Source organism: Rattus norvegicus, chromosome 12 (genome assembly GCF_021556685.1).
Source record: "Rattus norvegicus strain SHRSP/BbbUtx chromosome 12, alternate assembly SHRSP_T2T, whole genome shotgun sequence".
NCBI classification, from domain to species: domain Eukaryota; kingdom Metazoa; phylum Chordata; class Mammalia; order Rodentia; family Muridae; genus Rattus; species Rattus norvegicus.
This window is the reverse complement of record NC_141545.1, coordinates 15,457,485-15,477,662: the sequence shown is the minus strand read 5'-3', so window position 1 is coordinate 15,477,662 and position 20,178 is coordinate 15,457,485. Positions and strand designations below refer to the sequence as shown.

General features: G+C 44.3%; 1 protein-coding gene across 38 annotated transcripts in view; it reads left to right on the top strand.

Annotated features, from left to right (window-relative positions):
- The first annotated feature begins 203 nt into the window (after nucleotides 1–203).
- Nucleotides 204–20,178, top strand: part of Cdk8 (cyclin-dependent kinase 8) — a 67,180-nt gene continuing 47,205 nt past the window's right edge. For 7 of the 38 annotated variants that reach the window (XM_087579128.1, XM_087579127.1, XM_087579126.1 and 4 more), the window contains exon 1: nucleotides 204–802. In XM_087579128.1, the coding sequence (XP_087435254.1) occupies nucleotides 675–802 (128 nt within the window). In that variant the 5' untranslated portion in view covers nucleotides 204–674. Of the gene's footprint in view, nucleotides 803–941; nucleotides 1,329–11,173; nucleotides 12,356–17,006; nucleotides 18,060–20,178 lie in introns of those variants that run through there. The other 31 variants (XM_087579155.1, XM_087579152.1, XM_087579149.1 and 28 more) reach the window with 16 other exon arrangements.

Genomic DNA, 20,178 nt, shown 5'->3' with positions numbered 1-20,178 from the left:
GTGGTAAGTCTGTCAGCATCTCCGCACCGCCGCTGAGCGAGGCCCTTTCGCCTGCTGGCGTCAGAAGAGGCGGCTGCCACCTCCTAAGCCGCTCACAGGTGGGGCGGAGGCAGCGCGAGGCTTTGCGACGTTTTTACGACAGCGGTTGCCGTCTTCCGAGTTCGCCCTCCCTCCTCCTCCTCCTCCTCCTCCTCCTCCTCCTCCTCCTCCTTCTCCTTCTCCTCCTCTCTCGGAGGAGCTACCGGCTGTTGTGTGGCGTCGCTGGTCTATTGGGGCGGATGGCTGCCTGAGTGTTCGTGAGAGCGTGTGGAAGAAGGTGAGGCGCGGACGCGCGTGGGCGAGGAGCAGAGTCAGCCGTGGCCGCCCCGCGCCGCACCCGCAGCAGCACGCGCGGCCAACCGCGCGCGAGCCGGCGCCCCGGGAGCGCGGGGACAAGGGCGGACGCCGCTCCCCGCCCCCAGCGCGTCCCTCGGCTGTCGCGCGCCCGCGGGGACCGCCCGGCGCTCCCCTGGATGTCCCCGGCGCCCGCGCGGGACCTCCTGCCGTCGCCGCGTGAGGCGGGCTGGTGCTGCGGCCGGCGGGTGTAGCTCGGGGGCTGCGGCTGCCGCGCGGCCGGGTCCCCACCGCGGCCCTCGGGCCCCCGCCCCAGCACCCCGGCCTTGGAGGCTGTGACAATGGACTATGACTTTAAAGTGAAGCTGAGCAGCGAGCGGGAGCGGGTCGAGGACCTGTTTGAATACGAGGGCTGCAAAGTTGGTCGAGGCACTTACGGGCATGTCTACAAGGCGAAGAGGAAAGATGGGTGAGTGTGGATGTCGCCGTGGGTGTCCTCGAGGCTGGGAGGCAGGTGCCTGGCCCGGGTGCCAGGGTCCCCACTTCCTCCAAGACTGCCTCTGTCCTGGCCAGCCTGATTTGGGAAGGAAGTGGTGTCCCAGGAATCCAGACTCATAAGGAACCCTTCATGCAAGAGGGAGAAGGACCTTCTGTCTCATGGGCAGTGTACCTTTTTTTGGGGGTGGGGGGGGGATTTCAGTCCTGTGCAGTTTCCTTTTTAAAAGAAGATGGTTATAAAATGCCATTTTAAATATATCTGTTTTTCTTTGGTGGATTTATCCGGTAACCTTTTGGGGACTAACTCATCTGGGTCTGTATGATCTCTATCCCGTCAGTCTGGAAGAGAAGCTGATCTTTTCCCCTTAATCAGTTGTGATCAGTTGATGACCAAATTTGGCTTTGATTGGGAGAAAGAAGAAGGCAGCGAGTAAATGTGGTTCTGGAGAGTTCCAGGGAGGATCATCTGTAATGTAAATGTAGCAGTTGCTATTCAGGTATCATTAGCTGTGAGTTTTTTATATAGAACAATGGGTATTTGGTGCAAAGTGGATGGTGTGTGTGGAGGGGAGCAAGTGAAGGATAGAGTCTATGTTGTGCAAGCTCTTAAAGCAGAATGTATCAGCTGTCAGTGAACTTTAACCTTTTTGCTTTAAATATTCTTTTCTAGAAACAAAAATTAAACCTTTGGCTGGGGATTTCTCTCAATTGAGTAAAGCGAATGGGCTCCTTTCCCTTTCGTCAGTAGATGACTGCATTGTAATATTGCCAGAAGGGAAAGTACTTCTTAGTTTGGGAGAAAATATTTAATAATTTCCCGTTTCCTCCTTGTACAAATAGATATTATCTCTGCCTTTAACACTGGGAAATTATTGGGAGGATTATCATAGCTTATTATATAATTTTTTGGATTTATTAGAAACAGCTTTCTTTGAGTATCTTATTTGGCTAGTTGCTATTTCACTGCTTGGGAAATGGCTTTTTTCATGTTCACAGGAGTGCATATTCAGAATTGCATGAGCACCGTAAATGAAAAGGCTAAAGCTGGAGTAAGTCCTTCTTGAGGGAGCTTATTTATACATACTTTCCGAGTCTGGATAATGGAAAAGGAAGTGTCTGTTTATTAAACACTTCTCTTCGCTTTACTGGAATAGCTTCCTGGTTTATCATGTATTTCAGTGCTTTTGTGCAACAGGGAACCATGCAGCTCTGGGCAGAAAGGAGGGGATGGGCAATCTGGCGATCTGGGTGCCCTGTAGGTTTAAAACCTTTTTCGCAGAATGTATAAAGCAGGGACATCCAGAGCCCTCATTAATTCTTGTCTAACTAGATTTGTTTTATCAATATTAATGAATTATATTTAAAGAAATTATCCAAATCAATTTACTGCATAATAATTTTCAGAAGGGCTAAAGCATCCTCCATCCCTTAGTGCTATGTAGTTTGGGGCATGGTAATAAAATCTTCACTCCCATGACATTTGATATTATAGTACATTTGACCAGTCTGTCATTTGTTTTAAAAAAAAATGTGAGTGGTTTCTATTTTTTATTCTTATAAAAACAGCCAATTCTAGTTTCATAAATTATCAGTTTAAGCTAATAAACTATCCAAATGTGTTTGAGTGTGGTCTATTTTTTTTTCAAGTATATATGCATATAGAGGGAGATGCTTTAAACACCTTTTACATCTTGATGATCAGGTTTTCATTTAGGCTATTGCGAATAATTTCAGAAGAAACTATATAGCTTCAAATAGCTGCTGTTAGTGTGTATTTCTTAGTCATCTGTGGCAATTGCAAATGAGTATTTGCATTTGGGGGGATTGTTTTTTAAGCTGTAATCCTTTGGGTTTGTTTTCCAGCAACCTTTAATGATTCTGTTTGTTGTGATGAACCAAATTCTTTTTTGTAGCGCATCAAATGTCAAGAGAGTTTTCGAATTGGGATAGTTTTGGTTTCCGCAGGGAATACTCCATTTGGCTTGTTTATATGGCCAGGCTACTAATGTGCTACATTGTATTTATGACATACTTGAGTGAAGCACAACTTTATGCATTCTTGGACTTGGTGTAATGCCATTTGTGGCTGTTTGAATCTTCTATAGTAAGATGGTCAAGTCACTTGCTTCTGGTATTGATTTACTTTCTTTCTTTTTTTTTTTTTTTTTATTTATTCATTTATTATATATAAGTACACTGTAGCTGTCTTCAGATACACCAGAAGAGGGCATCAGATCTCTTTACAGATGGTTGTGAGCCACCATGTGGTTGCTGGGAATTGAACTCATGACCTCTGGAAGAGCAGTCGGGTGCTCTTAACCGCTGAGCCATCTCTCCAGCCCTTGATTTACTTTCAAATTAAATGGTATATTCTGCCACTGAGATATCCCAGTCCTCAAGGAACTTGGGCAGGAATAACACTTTAAAGAGAATCTGGAACCCTGCAGTAAAGTTAAATACTGGGGATGCCTTTGCTTGGACATATTTGGTTGTTAAAACGAATACATGAAAATGTTTCTTTCAGCTGTCCAGTAAACAGAATATGGGGTAAAGAATCTAGACTAGAGGAATTAGCTTGTTGAATTATTCAAGCTTAGGAAATCGCTTAATGATTGTGGCATCGTGAGTTAGTAATACCACCCTTCTTGTATATTACATGCCAGATAAAAAAATTCGCATCATAAGGAGTAAAGGGAGTAAGGAAGTACTTTGTTTAAAGCATGACTATACAAGATAAAGGGCCTTTTATAATCATGCTTATTTCAGGTTTTGAGAGAGTTAAAATAAGTGCACACTATATATCTTGAAATTAATTCTTCTGGGTGTGTGTGTGTGTGGTTTTTCAAGACAGGGTCTCACTATGTTGCCCTGGAACTCTGTAGACCAGGCAGGCCTCAAACTCAGAGCCCACCTGCCTCTGCTTCCCAACCGATAGGATTAAAGGTGTGTGCCACCACTGCTGCCTCTAATTCGTTCTTAAATGTGCCATGAATAGATAGTGTCCTTTATTTCTGAACACCGAAAGAGTACACCATAGGGGGCAGAGGGCGTGGGGAAGGGTTGGGAAAGAAAGGATGAGCATGTGGCTGCTTCTTAAGCCAATTATATTTCCTTTTACACTTGATCTTAGCCAAAAGGCCGAGAAGCGATATATATTTCCTTTTAAAAAACAGAGGCAACCAAATGTAAGTATGAAAGAATGGAAAACTTAAGCAAAACTTGTTTCTCAATATAGTCAGTCACTGGGCATTTGTACAATTAAAACGTTAATTTGTGTTTAGCTGAATGTTTTGCTGGCTAAATCAGGAAAATCGACAGTTTAGGCTATCCTGGACTACCTAGCAGACCCCTGAGGTAGGGGTGTGTGTGTGTGTGTGTGTGTGTGTGTGTGTGTGTGTGTGTGTGTGTGTGTAAAAATTAGAAAAATCAACTTAGAATAAGAGTTTTTTGGAAAACACCCACGGAATTTTTTTTCTTATTTTTAGTTTTGTTTTTGTTTTTGTTTTTTTTTTTTTTTGACACAGAGTCTGACTGCAGCTTTGACTGTAGACCATATCCTTGAACTCATCTGCTTGCCTCTGCTTCTTGTGCTGGGGACTTGGGACACCATGCCTGGTGCCACAAAAGTATTCCTAATCCTTTATAGCCTTATTCAGTAAGCTAAAGAATATAGAAACAAGAGAGAAGCAGGGGGAGAGAGAAAAGAAAAAGGAAACTTTGGGAAGATTCAGAAATTAACTTATAAAGGTAACGACAGCAGCTAAATTGTTAAGAGACTAGCTAGGTCCTGGCTGAAGCACTATCTATTCAGTTTCCTAAGAACAACCCTATTATGCTCCATTCACATATGAGAAAACCACGCCATTGAAAGCTAAGCAGGTTTGTCCTGTGAGTACATGGCTAAGCATAGCCGTTAGGACCTTAGGATATCCTTGCCATATGTGTACTCTGGAGCCCATGCCTGGCTTGCTCTGTAGATCAGGCTAGCCTGGAACTCATGGAGGTCCTCCTACCTCAGTCTCTGAGTGCTGAAATTAAAGACATGGGCTACTGTGTCCGGCTGTGGTGTGGAGCACATGCCTTTAACCACTATGCTTCATAAAATGAATGTGAAGGCTCCAAGACAACATTCCATCTGCCATTGACCCCTTGGATACCATTGGATTTGCTGACTCATTTGACCCAAGCTGACCTGGAACTTACTGTAGCTCAGGCTGGTCTCCAAATTAAGCAATCTTCTTTCTTCAGTCTCTTGTGCCTTTTTAAAATTTATTTTATGTGTATGAGTGTGCACCACAGATGTGATTATGTGATTGCTTGAAGTTATGGATGGTTGTGAGCCATAATATGGGAATCTAGCCCAGGTCCTCTGCAAGAGCAACAAGCACCCTTCAACTGAGCCATCTCTTCATGTGTTAACCCTGGTTCTCATTGGACAACTCCCAAAGACAACACAGTTCCCCATCATCGGCCACCTTAGCTTTGGGCTAGTATCTGCCCTACAGTGTCTGCTGTTGGGGAGCCAGCATGAGGGACTCTTGATTCAGTTTTTATTGCAGTTTTGATTCTTTGGATAGCTTGGATGTGCATTAATGAATATTCCTTATAACCTTTTAAAAATGTGATAGGAGGGGACAAGCATAATGTTTACGGTGCATGACTTACCTATGTGGCATTGAGTGGTACGTTTTTAGCACTTTTTTTTTTTTTTTGTCATTTTCAGGTTTGATGCTTAGAATCCAGGTTTTTCTTTTCTTTTCTTTTCTTTTGCTTGCTTCTTAGTTTGTAAGGTTGGCAAGCTGGCTTCATTTGGAACGTGCTCATGTGAGCTTTACTTTGACTGAGTCTTCCAAGCTTTGAAAAACTCATTTACTGATCTATTCAGCAGATATCTAGTGGGTCTCTCTGCGTGCTACTGTTGGAAACATTGGGAAGGCAAACGAGAGTGAAACATTGAGTTACTGGAGGAAATATCTACTGAGAAAAGAAACTTGGAAAAAAATCATAGCAATTTAATCAGCACTATAATGTTAATTGTAATGCAGGGAAGGAAGCTCTGAATTACTTTGGGATAGTGTGGGGAAAGACTCTGGAAGACAGTGGTATTTGCTTGACTCTTGGAAGATGTGACGAGCTCATCGGATGGTCATTTAGAGAGGACTAAGGAAAGTATGTTTTTTATTGTTTCCTGCAAAGCCCTGTGGGGCTGAGCTCTTTGCCACGCTTTTCTGGCTTACTTTCTTTTCCAGTTTCTTTTGTGGGCTTGCTGTGTGTAGTAGTAGTTCAAGCCCCACCAATGCTCTCCTCCCACTGGCTGGGATAAATGAGGTCGCCCTTATTTTTGTCAGTGGGAATAGGGTCCTCCACATGCACCAAGTGGGTTACTTGTGTGTTTGCAGCAGCTTCCATCAGAGGGCTGTTGATCATGCAGTCCAGGCAGCCTCTCCGTGCCAGGTGTCTGATTCAGGAATTTCTCCTTCCTGTGGAGCTGCCACACACAGCCCAGCTTTGCCTGTGGCTCTGGATATCAGATTGTTGCGCTCTCGCTTTGTCTCCACAGAGAGTTGGAGCTAGGATTGCAGCTTATTTTCATTACTTTTTAGTGTGTGTGTGTGTGTGTGTGTGTGTGTGTGTGTGTGTGTGTGTGTGTGTAAATATGAGTGCTGGTGCTTATAGAGATCAGAAGAAGACATCTGAATTTCTAGGTGGTTGTGAGCCACCATATGTTGCTGGGAAGGAGCCTGAGTCCTCTGCAGGGGCAGAACTGCCTCTTAGCTGCTTGCTGAACCAGCTCATCTGTCCAGCTCCACCCAACCTGCTATTTTGACCTTAATACTTGACCTCTGGGTGTCAGTGATTTTTCGGGATTTGTTAAGACGGTTACCAGAAGTCCCAAACTGGGCCGGTGAGATGGCTGAGCTGATTAGGAGTACTTGCCATACAAGCTTGACCTAAGTTCCAGCTTCAGGACTCATGATGGAAAGAAATCAGTCTGCTTGAAGTTGTTCTTCACCTCCACATGAAGCATACAGGCATGTACACACACACACACACACACACACACACACACACACACACACTCACACACAATTTAAAAAAATTTAAGGTCTTTAAACAAGCCCCTGCTGTCCTAAGCTGCCTTGATAGAATCTTCAGGTCCACTGAAGCAGGAAAATTGCTGGGAACTCTGTTAAGAATTGAGGTGTGGGGGCTGGAGAGATGGCTCAGAGGTTAAGAGCACTGACTGCTCTTCCAGAGGTCCTGAGTTCAAATCCCAGCAACCACATGGTGGCTCACAACCATCTGTAATGAGATCTGATGCCCTCTTCTGGTGTATCTGAAGACAGCTACAGTGTACTTATATATAATAAATAAATAAATCTTTAAAAAAAAAAAGAATTGAGGTGTGTCCTAATCTATAAAATCCAACCTTCTCACTGTATTTACAGGCTGCGTAGCCATTAACACTGTTAATATTCCCAAACCTTTCGTCTGTGAAGAAGCCAAGTGACCATTACCAGCTATTCCATATCTCCCCACTCCTTCAGCTCCTGTTCGCCTTTCTGAGGATTATGTGGATAATCTACACTCACCAGTTGGACGTTCGAATTGTTTCCACCGTGGGGTTGTTGTGAACAGTGCTATTATAAACTTCCATGTATGAGTTACTCTGGCTGTGTTTTCGGTTCTCCTAGGCATAAACCTGGGATTGGAACTTCTGAGTCACCAAGCAGCTGACACAGATTGAAGTCGATACGCTTGTTTAGGGGCAGTGATGCCTTCGTGTGCAGGACTGTGTTAGGTTGACTCGGCCAGGGCGACGGGCACACCTTGGTTTGTCACAGTGACTGCAGGAGTAAACCCTTTCAGGTGCTTTTGTCAGTGCAGAGCACTTCGCTCTCCCAGGCTAGAACTCCCTCTGGCTTAGGAGTCCTGTGTTGTCTTTATACGAAACAGCAACATCTCAAAATCTTATCACTTTTTACCCACAAAACATAGCTTGTCCTGCATTGGCTCGTTCTGTAACTACTTGAGTGTACCTGTAGTTAATGTTTGTATATCTTTCAGGGTTCTCAGTATTTATGGGTGAGAGGGTATAGATTTCTTCTAGGGCAGCAGTTGACCTACGGTGCTGGCATGTTGCCAAATGGTGACAGGTGTGTGTATGTGTGTATACACCTGAAATTCATATTTGCTAATCATTGAATGTTGCAGCAGTTAAGAACGTAAGGCATATTAGAGTAGAGTAGAAATGCAGTGCCTTCTAAAAATAGCACGAGAAGCTAGGGTGGCTGTATCAATACCCTGAGTAGATAGAGCCGGGAAAACACAAAAGCAACGGCAAACGTTAGAGTCCAAGTGGGTGTTCAGGGTCTTTGAACTAACACTTTAGTGAGTCCGCCGAAGTGAGATCGAGCCCCTACTTCTGCAGTTAAGAGATAGAGTTGATCTCTGAACCCACGTTGCCATTGAACTTGTGGTTTATTTTCCTTCATATGATTATTTAGATTAACTACTACCCAGTTACACATTTCCCTAAAATCAGTTTCCAAAATTGAATTTCTACCTGATTCCAAGGAAGAAGATACACACAGAGCCAGATACACGTTGTTTTTACCGACAACAATTTGAACTGTAAAATTACACAGGTTAATTATTTGGTAGTGATCATTTGGGCTTTTCTTTAGCTGGCGTCTTTCTGTACTTTTGGTTCCTATAATGTATTTGGTAGTGATTATTCGCTAGATTCTATTCGTGGGTCAGATACAGGTGATTAGTTCTTGAGGAATTTTACAGACTTCTGAGGAGTGCAGGTAGTTCCAGTAGGGGTAATCTTACAAAAGGGTGATCTTATAGCTTGTCATGCAGGTACCCAATCTACATTTAGGGGTGCAAGGGTGGCATTTCAGGTGACTAGAAGCTATGCTAGTGGATGGTCAGTGGCTACTAGGGAGGAGACAGGGGACATCAATTTTGGATGAGCAGTGACTATTTGGGACTAGGGACAGTGTAACTGGATAGGTTGCATTAGTTGTGGCCCCAGGATTATTTCTTTTCTTCATTCCTTCTCTTCCCTTCCTTGCCCCCACCTTTAAAAAAAAAAAAAAAAACAACCAAACAAAAACAAAACAGGGTTTCTCTGTGTAGCTCTGGCTGTCCTAGAACTTACTCTGTAGACCAGGCTGGTTTGCCTGTTTACCGAGTGCTGGGATTGAAGCTGTGAGCCATGGCTACTTAGTCTTCTCTTTGCTTTTGGACATGGTCTTGCCACATAGCTCAGACTGGCCTCTCAGTCCTCCAGAATCTCCCAGTCATCCAGCCACAGTGTTTTAAGTGCTGGAATTCTATAGGTGTGTGCCACAATGCCTCACTCAGAATTTCTTCACTGGGGAGGAGTTGCAGTCTGCTTGAAAGGGCCCACAGTAATAAGTACTAGTCAAGTTGTTGCGTGATTCTTTTTGAGATACTTTTGGGATCTTGTGAGTTACATGGAAGAAGGCTTCCACCTTTGGAGATGTCTGAGTAGCATGTGCAGAAGTGTGGAGGAGAAGCTTGGTAAGGTGAAGCAATGGGCACAATCCCAGTGCTGATCCTACAGAGGGGTGGGGGTGGGGTGGGAAGAAAGGCATTTAAAAAATGTTGGGAGGGGCTGGAGAGATGACTGCTCTTTCAGAGGACCCTGGTTTAATTCCCAGCACCCACATGGCAGTTCACAACTGTCTATAACTCAAGTTCCCTTGGATCTGACTCCCCCACACAGACATACTTGCAAGCCAAAGACCATTGTCCATGAAGTAAAAAGAAATGATTTTGTTGTTGTTGGGGGTGTAAGTGTGTTTTTGAATTTGTTTTCTGGACTTCTTCTGGGGTAGTGGGAACATTTGTGGGCTTTTAAGCTGAGTGGTAACCAGTTTACAGAGATGTTTTGGTAACTGACTATGGGGAACTGTGCTTAGGAAGCTGATAGCCCAGATGTGATGGCAGCTTGGGTCAGGGAGTGAGGGGAAGAACCAGTGGTACTAGTTGATTTGTGAGATGCAGAGATGGAGGGGAATGAGTTGTCTGGGTTGACTTGAAGTATTTTAAACAAATTAAAAGCCCACCTAAAGGGCTGGAGAGATGGCTCAGTGGTTAAGAGCATTGACTGCTCTTCCAGAGGTCCTGAGTTCAAATCCCAGCAACCACATGGTGGCTCACAGCCATCTGTAATGGGATCCGATACCTTCTTCTGGTGTGTCTGAAGACAGCTACAGTGTACTCATATAAATAAATAAATCTTTTTAAAAAAAAAAGCCCACCTAAAGTGATGCTGGAGTTTAAATAATGCCCTGCATCCTGGGTTTGTTCTGGGTGCTTTGATACCTCGTTGTGGTGTTCTGTGAACATGACTTGCTTGAAATCAGAGCAGTTCTGATGACACAGGACTCTTGAGATCCTCACTGGATGGGGCCTATTAACATTGCCTCTTGGAAGAGGAGGAGGACTCTGAAGGCCTTGGAGCCTCTCCTCTCCCTGGGGATGGGCTTCTGAGTGGCACAGCTACCGGTAAATTTCTTTATGTTCCTCTAAGTAACCCCAGTTAAACCCATTAGTTTACCAAACTAGACTTGGGTAGGATAATTTGTTTGATATGTTGTTGCCCTCGCTGTCTGGAGTAAACAGAATTAGACTCTTCAGTAGAAGTCATGCAACACTTGGGCTTCCAGAGGCTGCATAGAAACCACGATGAGATTGGAGGGCAGAAGCACGCAGCCAATGCTAACAGTTTCAGGACTTAGCATCTGAGTGCACATAGACTTGTGTGCATATCGCTATGTGGCGTAGAGTGGGATCCCTTCTCCGTGAGGTATACAGTGTAGTCATGCTCCTTCTCGTGTGGTGTAGACTGACATCTTTCTTGCTGCAGTACTAGCCCGTGCTGTGAGTGATTAAGACATATAGATGAAGGTGGAGAATTAGAGAAATCTGTCAAGCCTATTGATGAGCCTGGGGATATCTCAGGTGGCCCAGTGTCTCAGTCAGGGTTTCTATTCCTGCACAGACATCACGACAAAGAAGCAAGTTGCTTAGGAAAGGGTTTATTCAGCTTACACTTCCACACTGCTGATCATCACCAAAGGAAGTCAGGACTGGAACTCAAGCAGCTCAGGAAGCAGGAGCTGATGCAGGGGCCATGGAGGGATGTTACTCACTGGCTCGCTTCCCCTGACTTGGTCAGCTTGTTCTCTTATAGAACCCAAGACCACTAGCCCAGGAATGGCACCACCCACAATGGGCTGGGTCCTCCCTGCTTGATCACTAGTTGAGAAAATTCCTTACAGCTGGGTCTCATGAAGGCGTTTCCACAACCGAGGCTCCTTTTCTGTGGTAACTCCAGCTTGTGTCAAGTTGACACACAAAACCAGCCAGTACGCCCAGCATATGTGGAATGGGATTCTAAGGAAGCCATGACAGCAGTTGCATTGCTTCAGATATAGGTGATGGTGCCGGACAGCAGCTAAGGCTCAGCTGTGCCAGAAAGTGCTCATGGCGGGGAGGAAGCCTCAGCGCACAGGTTCATCTGTTGGTGCACTGAATGGAGTAGACTTGCCGTGTCTTATAACTGGGAGTGGGCAGGGAGGAATTTACGCAGTAGATATGCTGAAGAGCTCCTTGGGATCGAAAAGTTTGAAGAACACAGTGTCAGCATTTTGGGGTGGAGGTAAAGGAGGCACAGCTCTCCACCGTCACTCTCAGCAGACCAAGTAGTTTGCCTAGAGCTTTAGGGCCCTCAACTTAGACCAAACTAGGTAGGATTCATGGTTGTGATGCTGAAAATACTTTCAGGATTAGCCAGCATGAAGCAAAGTCAGAGATTGTTTTAAAGCTATTTTAGTATAGGTTTGAGAAAGGATTAGGGGAAAAGGAAAGAGGAAAGTCAGACATAACCAAGTATGGGTTGGGCTCTTCGAGGGAGACTTGCAGCTCATTTTTTTTACAGTGATCGCGTACAGGGTTATGGCGGTGCTTAAAGGTGCAATGTCTTATTACTGAGTGGTCCTGGGGGCACCTGAGACAACTGCAGTCAGCAAGGTAAAAGTCAGCCCCCAGGGATACTGGGAGGAGCCATATCTTTACTGTTAGCGGAAGTGTTTGGAGGAAAGAGATAAGACTCTACCCAAGATCACGTACACTTAACCTGGCTCACTGCTGTTCTAACCTAAAATATCTATATGAAAGGAATCTCAAATTGTGCTGGAATACACACTTCCCTGCTAGGGACAACCTTTAATCAGATTCTGGGATGACAGGGTCCTTCCTCTCACGTTCTTGTAGTTTCTCTATTCCTGCCTCAGTAGGAATACTTAAACGGTGAAGAGAAAGAAATGAGTTAAAGTACTAGTGAGGAACTGAGGTGAAAGAGGCTGGACGCAGAGCCAGTGAGAACACTGATCACCTGAGTCAAGAAGGCGCTATTGAGCAGGAACACATACTCGCTTCTGTGGCTTTGGTGAGGCCCATGGTGGGTCACGATCTTTGCAAGGTAGGAGAGGCTCTGGACGAGCTGAGTGACTTATCCTGGCATGTGAATCGGGCTAATAAAATGTTAAAGCTGTCAGGCAGAGAGGAGAAAAAGAAAGGAGATAAAGGGTCCTGCTTGACAGGAGCCCTAGCACGGCTGTCTTCCGAGAGGTTCCACACAGCAGCTGACAGACAGATGCAGATATGCATAGCTAAACACTGGACGGAGGTCGGGGACCCCGTGGAACCCTTAGGGAAGGATCAAAGTCTCAGAAGGTGCTGGCAACCTCACAGGAAGACCAACCGTGTCAGCTAACCCGGACCCCTGGGAGCCCCCAGAGCTACCAACCAAAGAGCGCACTTGGGCTGGCCCAGCACATACGTAGCAGAGGGCTGCTTTCTTAGGCCTCAGGGTGGGAGGATACTTGGGGTGGGGGGGCACCCTCTCAGAGGTGAAAGGGAGGAGACATGGGGAAGAATCCTGGAAGGGGGAACTGGGGTGGGCAGCATTTGGCATGTAAATACATAAATAAATTTAAAAAATAAAATAAAAATAAACTGGGGAAAAGTGTGTGGGAGGGAGGTCTTGCTTGGGTTAATTAAAAGCGGATGTGGAAAGATTGCTAGAGAAAATTTGACAGAAAGTCCATGCCGTGCTTAAAGTTCTCCACTTTGCTGCTGAGGAGCAAGATCTGCTAGGTTGGGAACTGTCCCACCACTCCTCCAGTGGGATGGCTAAGGTTTGCTCTGTTCCGTCAGGAGTTACTGGTCCGCTTGGTTTCAGGTGACGTGTACTGGTAGACAGATGGAGCTAGAGCAGTAGGCACATGGAAATGTTTGTGTCTCCTCAGGATAGGCGGGTGGGGGGCACTGTGGACTCTTCCTGCCTTCAGGAAGTATACTGGGAGTGGAAATTACTCCCCAGATCAGCAGTCAGGTGTCAGTTGTCATGGAGAAGTGTTAGGGTGTTGGGTACTATGCCAGGGAGCGGCTCTAGAGGCAGGAACAGCAGATAAGAGCATATATAGCCATATATATTTTCATTAAAGTTACTACCTTAGGCTGGTGAAATGGCTCAGCTGGTGGAGAGAACTGACTGCTCATGCTAGGGCATACATGTGTGCTCAGAACACAGCACAAATTCACACATATGTAAAATATGAATAAGAGCAAACTTTTAAGAAACCATTCATTTCCATAAATGTATAGTTCTCAATTGGTTTTAATATTGTAGAATATTGCTGTGTATGCATATAAATATGTATTTAGTTAACTATTTCTCTGATGCTAGACATTTAAGTGGTCTTCAGAATTTACCTTTTTCAGTTGTCACTTGATGTCAACTACACCCATGTAGTTTTCCAATGTAGTGTTAAATTGTCGAGATAGGATTGCAGATCAAAGGCAGTGTATTTTTATTATTGAATGCAATTAGATTTTAAAAATTAATGTATTCTTTTAATAAAATATTCAAACTGTACAGAAAGATACCCAGAGAAATCTAGCCACCCCTCCTTCTGTCTTGGATTTTCACTCTAATCTCACTTTGACCATTGCCTGTGGCTCTTTGTATGCCTGCAGATAGAAGCATAGATCTGCAATGATAGACTTGAAAGCTTGGTATTTTCTTCTTTTAAACCACATGCATTTGTGAAAAGTGGTATTGCATGTCCTGGCCTATCTATTAGACTTAGATGCCTGTGTAAGCATGCGGAATACATGTTTTACCATATCGTTCTATTCCACAGATAAAATAATGTTAATGTACTAGGCTAATCAAAATAACATTTGGGGGCTGGAGAGAAGGCTCAGTGGTTTAGAGCACTGACCCCTCTTCCAGAGGTCCTGAGTTCAATTCCCAGCAACCACGTGGTGGCCCACAACCATCTGTAATGGGATCTGATGCCCTCTTCTGGTGAGTCTGAAGACAGCTGCAGTGTACTCACATATATAAAATCTGAAACAAACGTACACTTGGGGTTTCATTCTCTAGCTTTGAAAACAATACTGAATGTCTCACCTCACCTCTCTCTGCACATAGTTCATTTTGATGTAGAGGGGGAACTCTGCAGGTGTCCAAAGCACCCCAGAAGGTTGTTGATGTGGGCGATACTTTTGGCAAGCTGTAGAGATTACATCCATCGAAGAGGGTAAGGGGAACAAAAAACTTCCTTGGTTGTATTCACAAAGTTAGACTTTTTTTTTTTAAACCTTTTGTCTGGTGACCTTGAACTTCTGATCCCTTAAACACCCTGACCCCTGACAGAATTACAGGATCATACCACTGCGACAGGGTCTACATGACTGGGGATAGAACCAGGATTTAGTGCATACTAGGCTAGCACTCCAGCCATGAAGCTACAGTCTGTGTCCTCTGGAAACTAGGCACAGTTGTAGTCACATCAGAACCTCAAGAGTAAGTACCTCAGAGGGCAGATGTGTACAGAATGCCTTTTGTGTTGTGACCACGGAAGTTGGGAACTCACAAGTGTTGAGATAGATGGCTTTTGCGGAGATTTTGTGCTGTGTTTTACTTCCCCACATTAGAATGGATCTGCATATTTAGGTTGTTTATGGGATGAAGAGTCATGTCGTCTAAACTTACGGTCATTTCACTATTCTCACATCTTAGTCTGTGCGTGCTTTCCTGGCATCTGAGTCTGCATCCTCTTGCTACCTATACTTCACTTCCATCACAAATGATGGCTACTCTTCAGATGGCACCCACATCTATGTAATGCTGATCTGTTTCCTGACTCTTTGGTCGTCTCTCTACCCTATTGCATGGCTTTGGTCCTGCTCCCATTTTATGTGCCCAGTGATGACTTCCTACTCATTTTCTCCATGTCTCCACCTCTTGTCTTGACTTTTCTGATTCATATTGCTTGTGGCTTTGTTCTGGTTCTTGTCTCCTTTCCTAGTTCCACTTAGTGCTGGCCTTTTTTGCATTCATAGGATGGGAACCCAAGCCCCTTTATGATGCAGAAGTAAGCCTTGCTAATTGATAAGCAGAAAGGTCACTATTGCTAAGGAACTTCTGATGGTGTTTTTTGTTTTTTGTTTTTTGTTTTTTGTTTTTTTTGTTGTTGTTCTTTTTTTCGGAGCTGGGGACTGAACCCAGGGCCTTGCGCTTCCTAGGTAAGTGCTCTACCACTGAGCTAAATCCCCAGCCCCTTTGTTTTTGTTTTTTAAGATTTTATTTTATTGTATGAGTACACTGTAGCTGCCTTCAGATGCACCAGAAGAGGGCATCAGATCTCATTACAGATGGTTGTGAGCCACCATGTGGTTGCTGGGATTTGAACTCAGGACGTCAGGAAGAGCAGTCGGTGCTCTTAACCACTGAGCCATCTCTCCAGCCCCTGATGGTTTTTGTAATTAAACTTTGAACTAACAAACAAAACTCAGTTTTGCCATGACATTTTGATACATGCATAATTTGCTCTTTTTCAGGTCTACGAGTGCCCTCTCAAGGCTTCTTTTCCTGCTGGTCCCTTCTGCTTTTCTGCAAAGCGCCCCCCTTCTACTTTCATGACATGTATTCCAGTACTCTCTTGTCCCTGCCTTCTTCCTTTAGAGCTCTTTCCTCTCATCTACCCTCTGTTACATCCATCTGCCCCTACTCCTTGTTCACTTTCCACACAGGAGAAAACAGATATTTGGACACTTGTTTTTCTGAACCTGGCGTATTCACTTGGCACAACAATCTCCAGTTTCATCCACTTTAGTACAGATGTCATAAATTAACTTTTCTACAATTGAATTATTTCTGCTGTGGACTTTCTTTACACATTTACCTATAGATGGACACCTCCACCTCACCTCTTATCTTTAAATTCTGCCCTGTTAGTGGGGCCTTCAGTTATACACGCTCAGCTTGGCGCTGTTTCCGTGCTGCCACATGCTAAGCAAGTACAAGTGTCATCTGCTTGGGTTACACTGGCGACTGCTCACCGAGTCCAGTGTACCCGCCTGTCTCACAGGAGAACTACAGTTTTCTTTAATGAAAGATGTATTGCAATTATGGGTGACATGGCTACTAGTTTACTTTTAAGGTTTAATTTGATTCTTCCTGTTGTACTAAGTAGTCAAATGCTAGTTACCTTCGTGGAGAAAGTACCACCTGTAGAATGCTGCCAAGAAGCTATAATAGATAGACACATTGCTCATGGAGCGTCCCTAGGGCTTTATTGAGACTTATTCAATAGTACCCTAAAGGGGTACAGTAAACTGCAGCTATCATAGCCATCTAATTTTAGAGTTTTGCCCCATTCTCTCCTCTCCGCTCCAAACAAGAACCCTGGACTCAGTTATTCCTATTCCCTCTAATCCTAGAGGTAGGCGACCCTCAGTCTATGTCTGTTCTTAGAACTGCTTATTCTGAACAACTTCACCTAAAGAGTACATGGTGTGGTGTCTTGGTTGCTTTCTCCTGTCTTTGAGGCCCTTCTTAGGATAGTGCTTGCTACATTTTGTTCATTGTTTCATTCATTGATGGATACTTGGTTTTCTTCTCTGCTTTTGTGAGTGCTGCCTCTGTGGACTTGGGGGTATAGATGCCTGAGTTCCAACCCTCAGTCCACAGTAGTCAGTATGCTTACCTTTGTGGTTTGTGCAAAACTAATTGCAGGTTTTGTATTGTTAAATTTGTAGTTTCATTCTAGAATAAATTCTTTTTTTTTTTTTTTTTTTTTTTTTTTTGGTTCTTTTTTTCGGAGCTGGGGCCCGAACCCAGGGCCTTGCGCTTCCTAGGCAAGCGCTCTACCACTGAGCTAAATCCCCAGCCCCTAGAATAAATTCTTAATAAATGTGATTGTATGCGTCAGTTGAATGTACCTTTCTTTGTTTTGCTAATAACTTCTTATTCAGTGTTTATATTTCTTTTACCCTATGGCCATGACGTTAGACAAAAAGCAAATTCAACTATTTTCTTATTTGAGTTGAAAACGGGTTGTAAAGCAGCAGAGACAGCTGGGAACATCACTGGCTCCTCTGACCAGGAGCGCTAAGGACGCACAGCGGTGCTGGGTGAAGATGGTTCACAGAGAGGAGTCCCTGACGATGAAGAGCACCGAGGTGCATCAGAGGCTGACAGTGACCAAGTGAGAGCGGCCACAGAGCCAGTCAGCGGCCGTTTGGCATTTGAAGCAAATTGGGAAAGTGAAGAAGGTTGGTAGATAGTTGCCTCATGAGTTGAATGAAAATCAAAACCACTGCCATGTTGAACTCTATTTTCCATTCTTACTCTGCCCAGCAACAGAACTGGTCTCTTGGACTGTAATGTATGCCAAAACATGGTTTATATACAGGCACCAGTGGCGACCCTCTCAGTGGCTGGATTGAGAAGACATTGCAAAGCATGTTCCAAAGTCAGATTCCCACCAAAGGGGGTCATGGATGGTGATCTGACCCAGGTTTCTGAATCCCTGCATTATTAGTTCATCTGACAAGTATGCTCGGCGGATCATCCAGATGAACCAGCTGCAGCCTGCATTGTCCGCAGGAAAGGGCCAAGTCTTCTTCATGACAACATCCAGGAGGCTGCACCATGCACAACCAGTGCTTCAGAAGGGAAAGGAGCTATAAAGAAAAGCCTCTTCTACCATATCCACCTGACTTCTCTCCAAGCAGCTACCACTCGAGTATCAACAAATATTTTAAAGATAAATACTTTATAGACAGCAGGATGCAGGAAATGCTTCCCAACAGTTCTTCAAATCTTTGAAGTATGTATTAAAATTTTTTTAAATTACATTTTCTTTTGTATGTGTGCGGGAGTGACTTTGTATGGTCCTACCAAGTCAAAGTTTTATTATTAAATGTCAGGAACCATCATCATATCTAGAAACAATTTGGCTTTAACTAGCTATAAATACAGAACAAACACAAGAAGTTCCGCCAAATCCGTAGGTAGATGTTTTGTCTTTGAACACTGATGACACCAGACCTGTAATGTATTCTGCTTAACTTTATTCCTTTGTTTATGTGTCCACTTGCATTTATCCGTGAGGACAGAGGTTGCCCCTTGCAGGAATGTTCATTTCCTGGGGAGCCAGTCCCCTCAGGCAGTGGGGACTTATTTGGACCATCTTGTGGAAACAAACTGAGAAAATGATAAAAACAAGACCACACTTTGGCTAAGCCTGCTTAATAGTATGTTTCTCTCTCTCCTTTAGTCCCAGTTTTAAGTTAAATCCTAAGTCTGTCTCTTTACCCTAAGATGGACCTCAGGGCTTTCCCCTTAAAACCCAGTTCTACTGTGTTCTACAAGTCATTTGGGCTACTCCAACAACTTAGATTTATATGTGTATTTAAGACCCACATTGTATCATACAGAATATAAAAACATAAGAATGTGTAGGTAGCATAAATACACTGTTGGTTACTTTCCTGTGGCTTTAACAAAAGACATTGGCAAAACATCTTAAGGGAGGGAGGATTTGTTTAGTTGGAGGCTCCAGACCATGGCAGGGCAGTGCAGAGCAGTAGGAGCTGCTGACAGTGTCTTCAGCTCAGCAAGAGTGGGAAGTCTCCTCTAGACGCACACCCAACGTCCTCCAGTCCGCAGCCTGCTTGTGTGAATTAAGTTACAAAGCTAGCTCCCGTGAAGGACCCACAGATGCTCCTTTGGTGAAGAGAGGAATCATATTTTCCATGAGCAACAGAGATTGTAAAAAACACTTTACAGTTGGGTTCAGCTCCCTGGAAAATGAGTTCATCACAAAAGCAGCTAGGTAGCTCCCAAAAGGAAAATGTGTGCTTTGAAGTCATTCCCAAGGTCCTGGTGGTGACTTTTATCGTGAGGCTGTAAAAAGGTGGAGATGCACCTGAGTGTGTCTAAGAACCGGGACCTTGGGACTAAATCACCACACAGAATGCAGGTGGATTTATCAAACAAGGGAGAGAGATTAGCCCAAAACTCAACTTCTGCCTCTTCCCTGCAATGTTCTGTATTGTCTCAAAGACTGCCAGCCAGAAGGCATGGCCAGATATAACCCTGGAAGCGCAGAAGTGTGAACTAAATAAAACGTGGTCCTTCAGAACTGTGCTAAAGCAAACTTCACCCATCAGGTTCTCCTGGCTTCAGTATTTTACTGCGGAACACAGAACAGAGTGATACTGGTGATAACAGACCTTAGCCTAGCAGCATGCTCCTTCATAGACAGTATTTGGCCAGGCCTTCTTGCTTTAGTGTGGGATCTACAATTGAAGATAACATTCCTAATGTGGCTGGTCTGTACTGGCTGACTGTTGGGGTGTGATTAAGCCTCAACAAGTCTTGCTCTAGACTGCAGGGCATCAAGGCCCCCTTCAGACTTTACTAATAGTAGTCTCCAAATTCTCCCATTCTTCCAACTTTTCTTGAATATTGGTGGTGCTTTGCAAAATGAATGGGTAGGAGCACCCTTCAGGCTGGGAACACAAAACTGGATAAGGGCTTCTCCTCCTTCTCCCTCTTTTGATTAGATAAGCTCTCACTATGTCACACAGGCAGGTCTTGAACTCCAAAGTTTCCTGCCCAGACTCTGGTTCTGGTCTTGCACCCTCACATCCCCAGCCTGTAGGTTGTTAGTAGGCTTTTTACTTTTTACAACTTCCTGTTTGAGCTGTAGATCTCCATCAATGAAAGACTGAAGTCTAACAGAAGAATAAAGAACACATTAAAAACACACAGACTAGTGGGGTAGTGGTGGTGGGGGAATGGTTATATGAAAATATTAGGAGGTCTTTGGATTCGTGTCTGAGTGACCTTTATTATCTTAATCATGGATTATGCTGTGAGAAATGAGGCCAGGATCTTCTCCTGCTCAGCAGTTTTAATAAAAAGCTTTCCTGGTATTGATA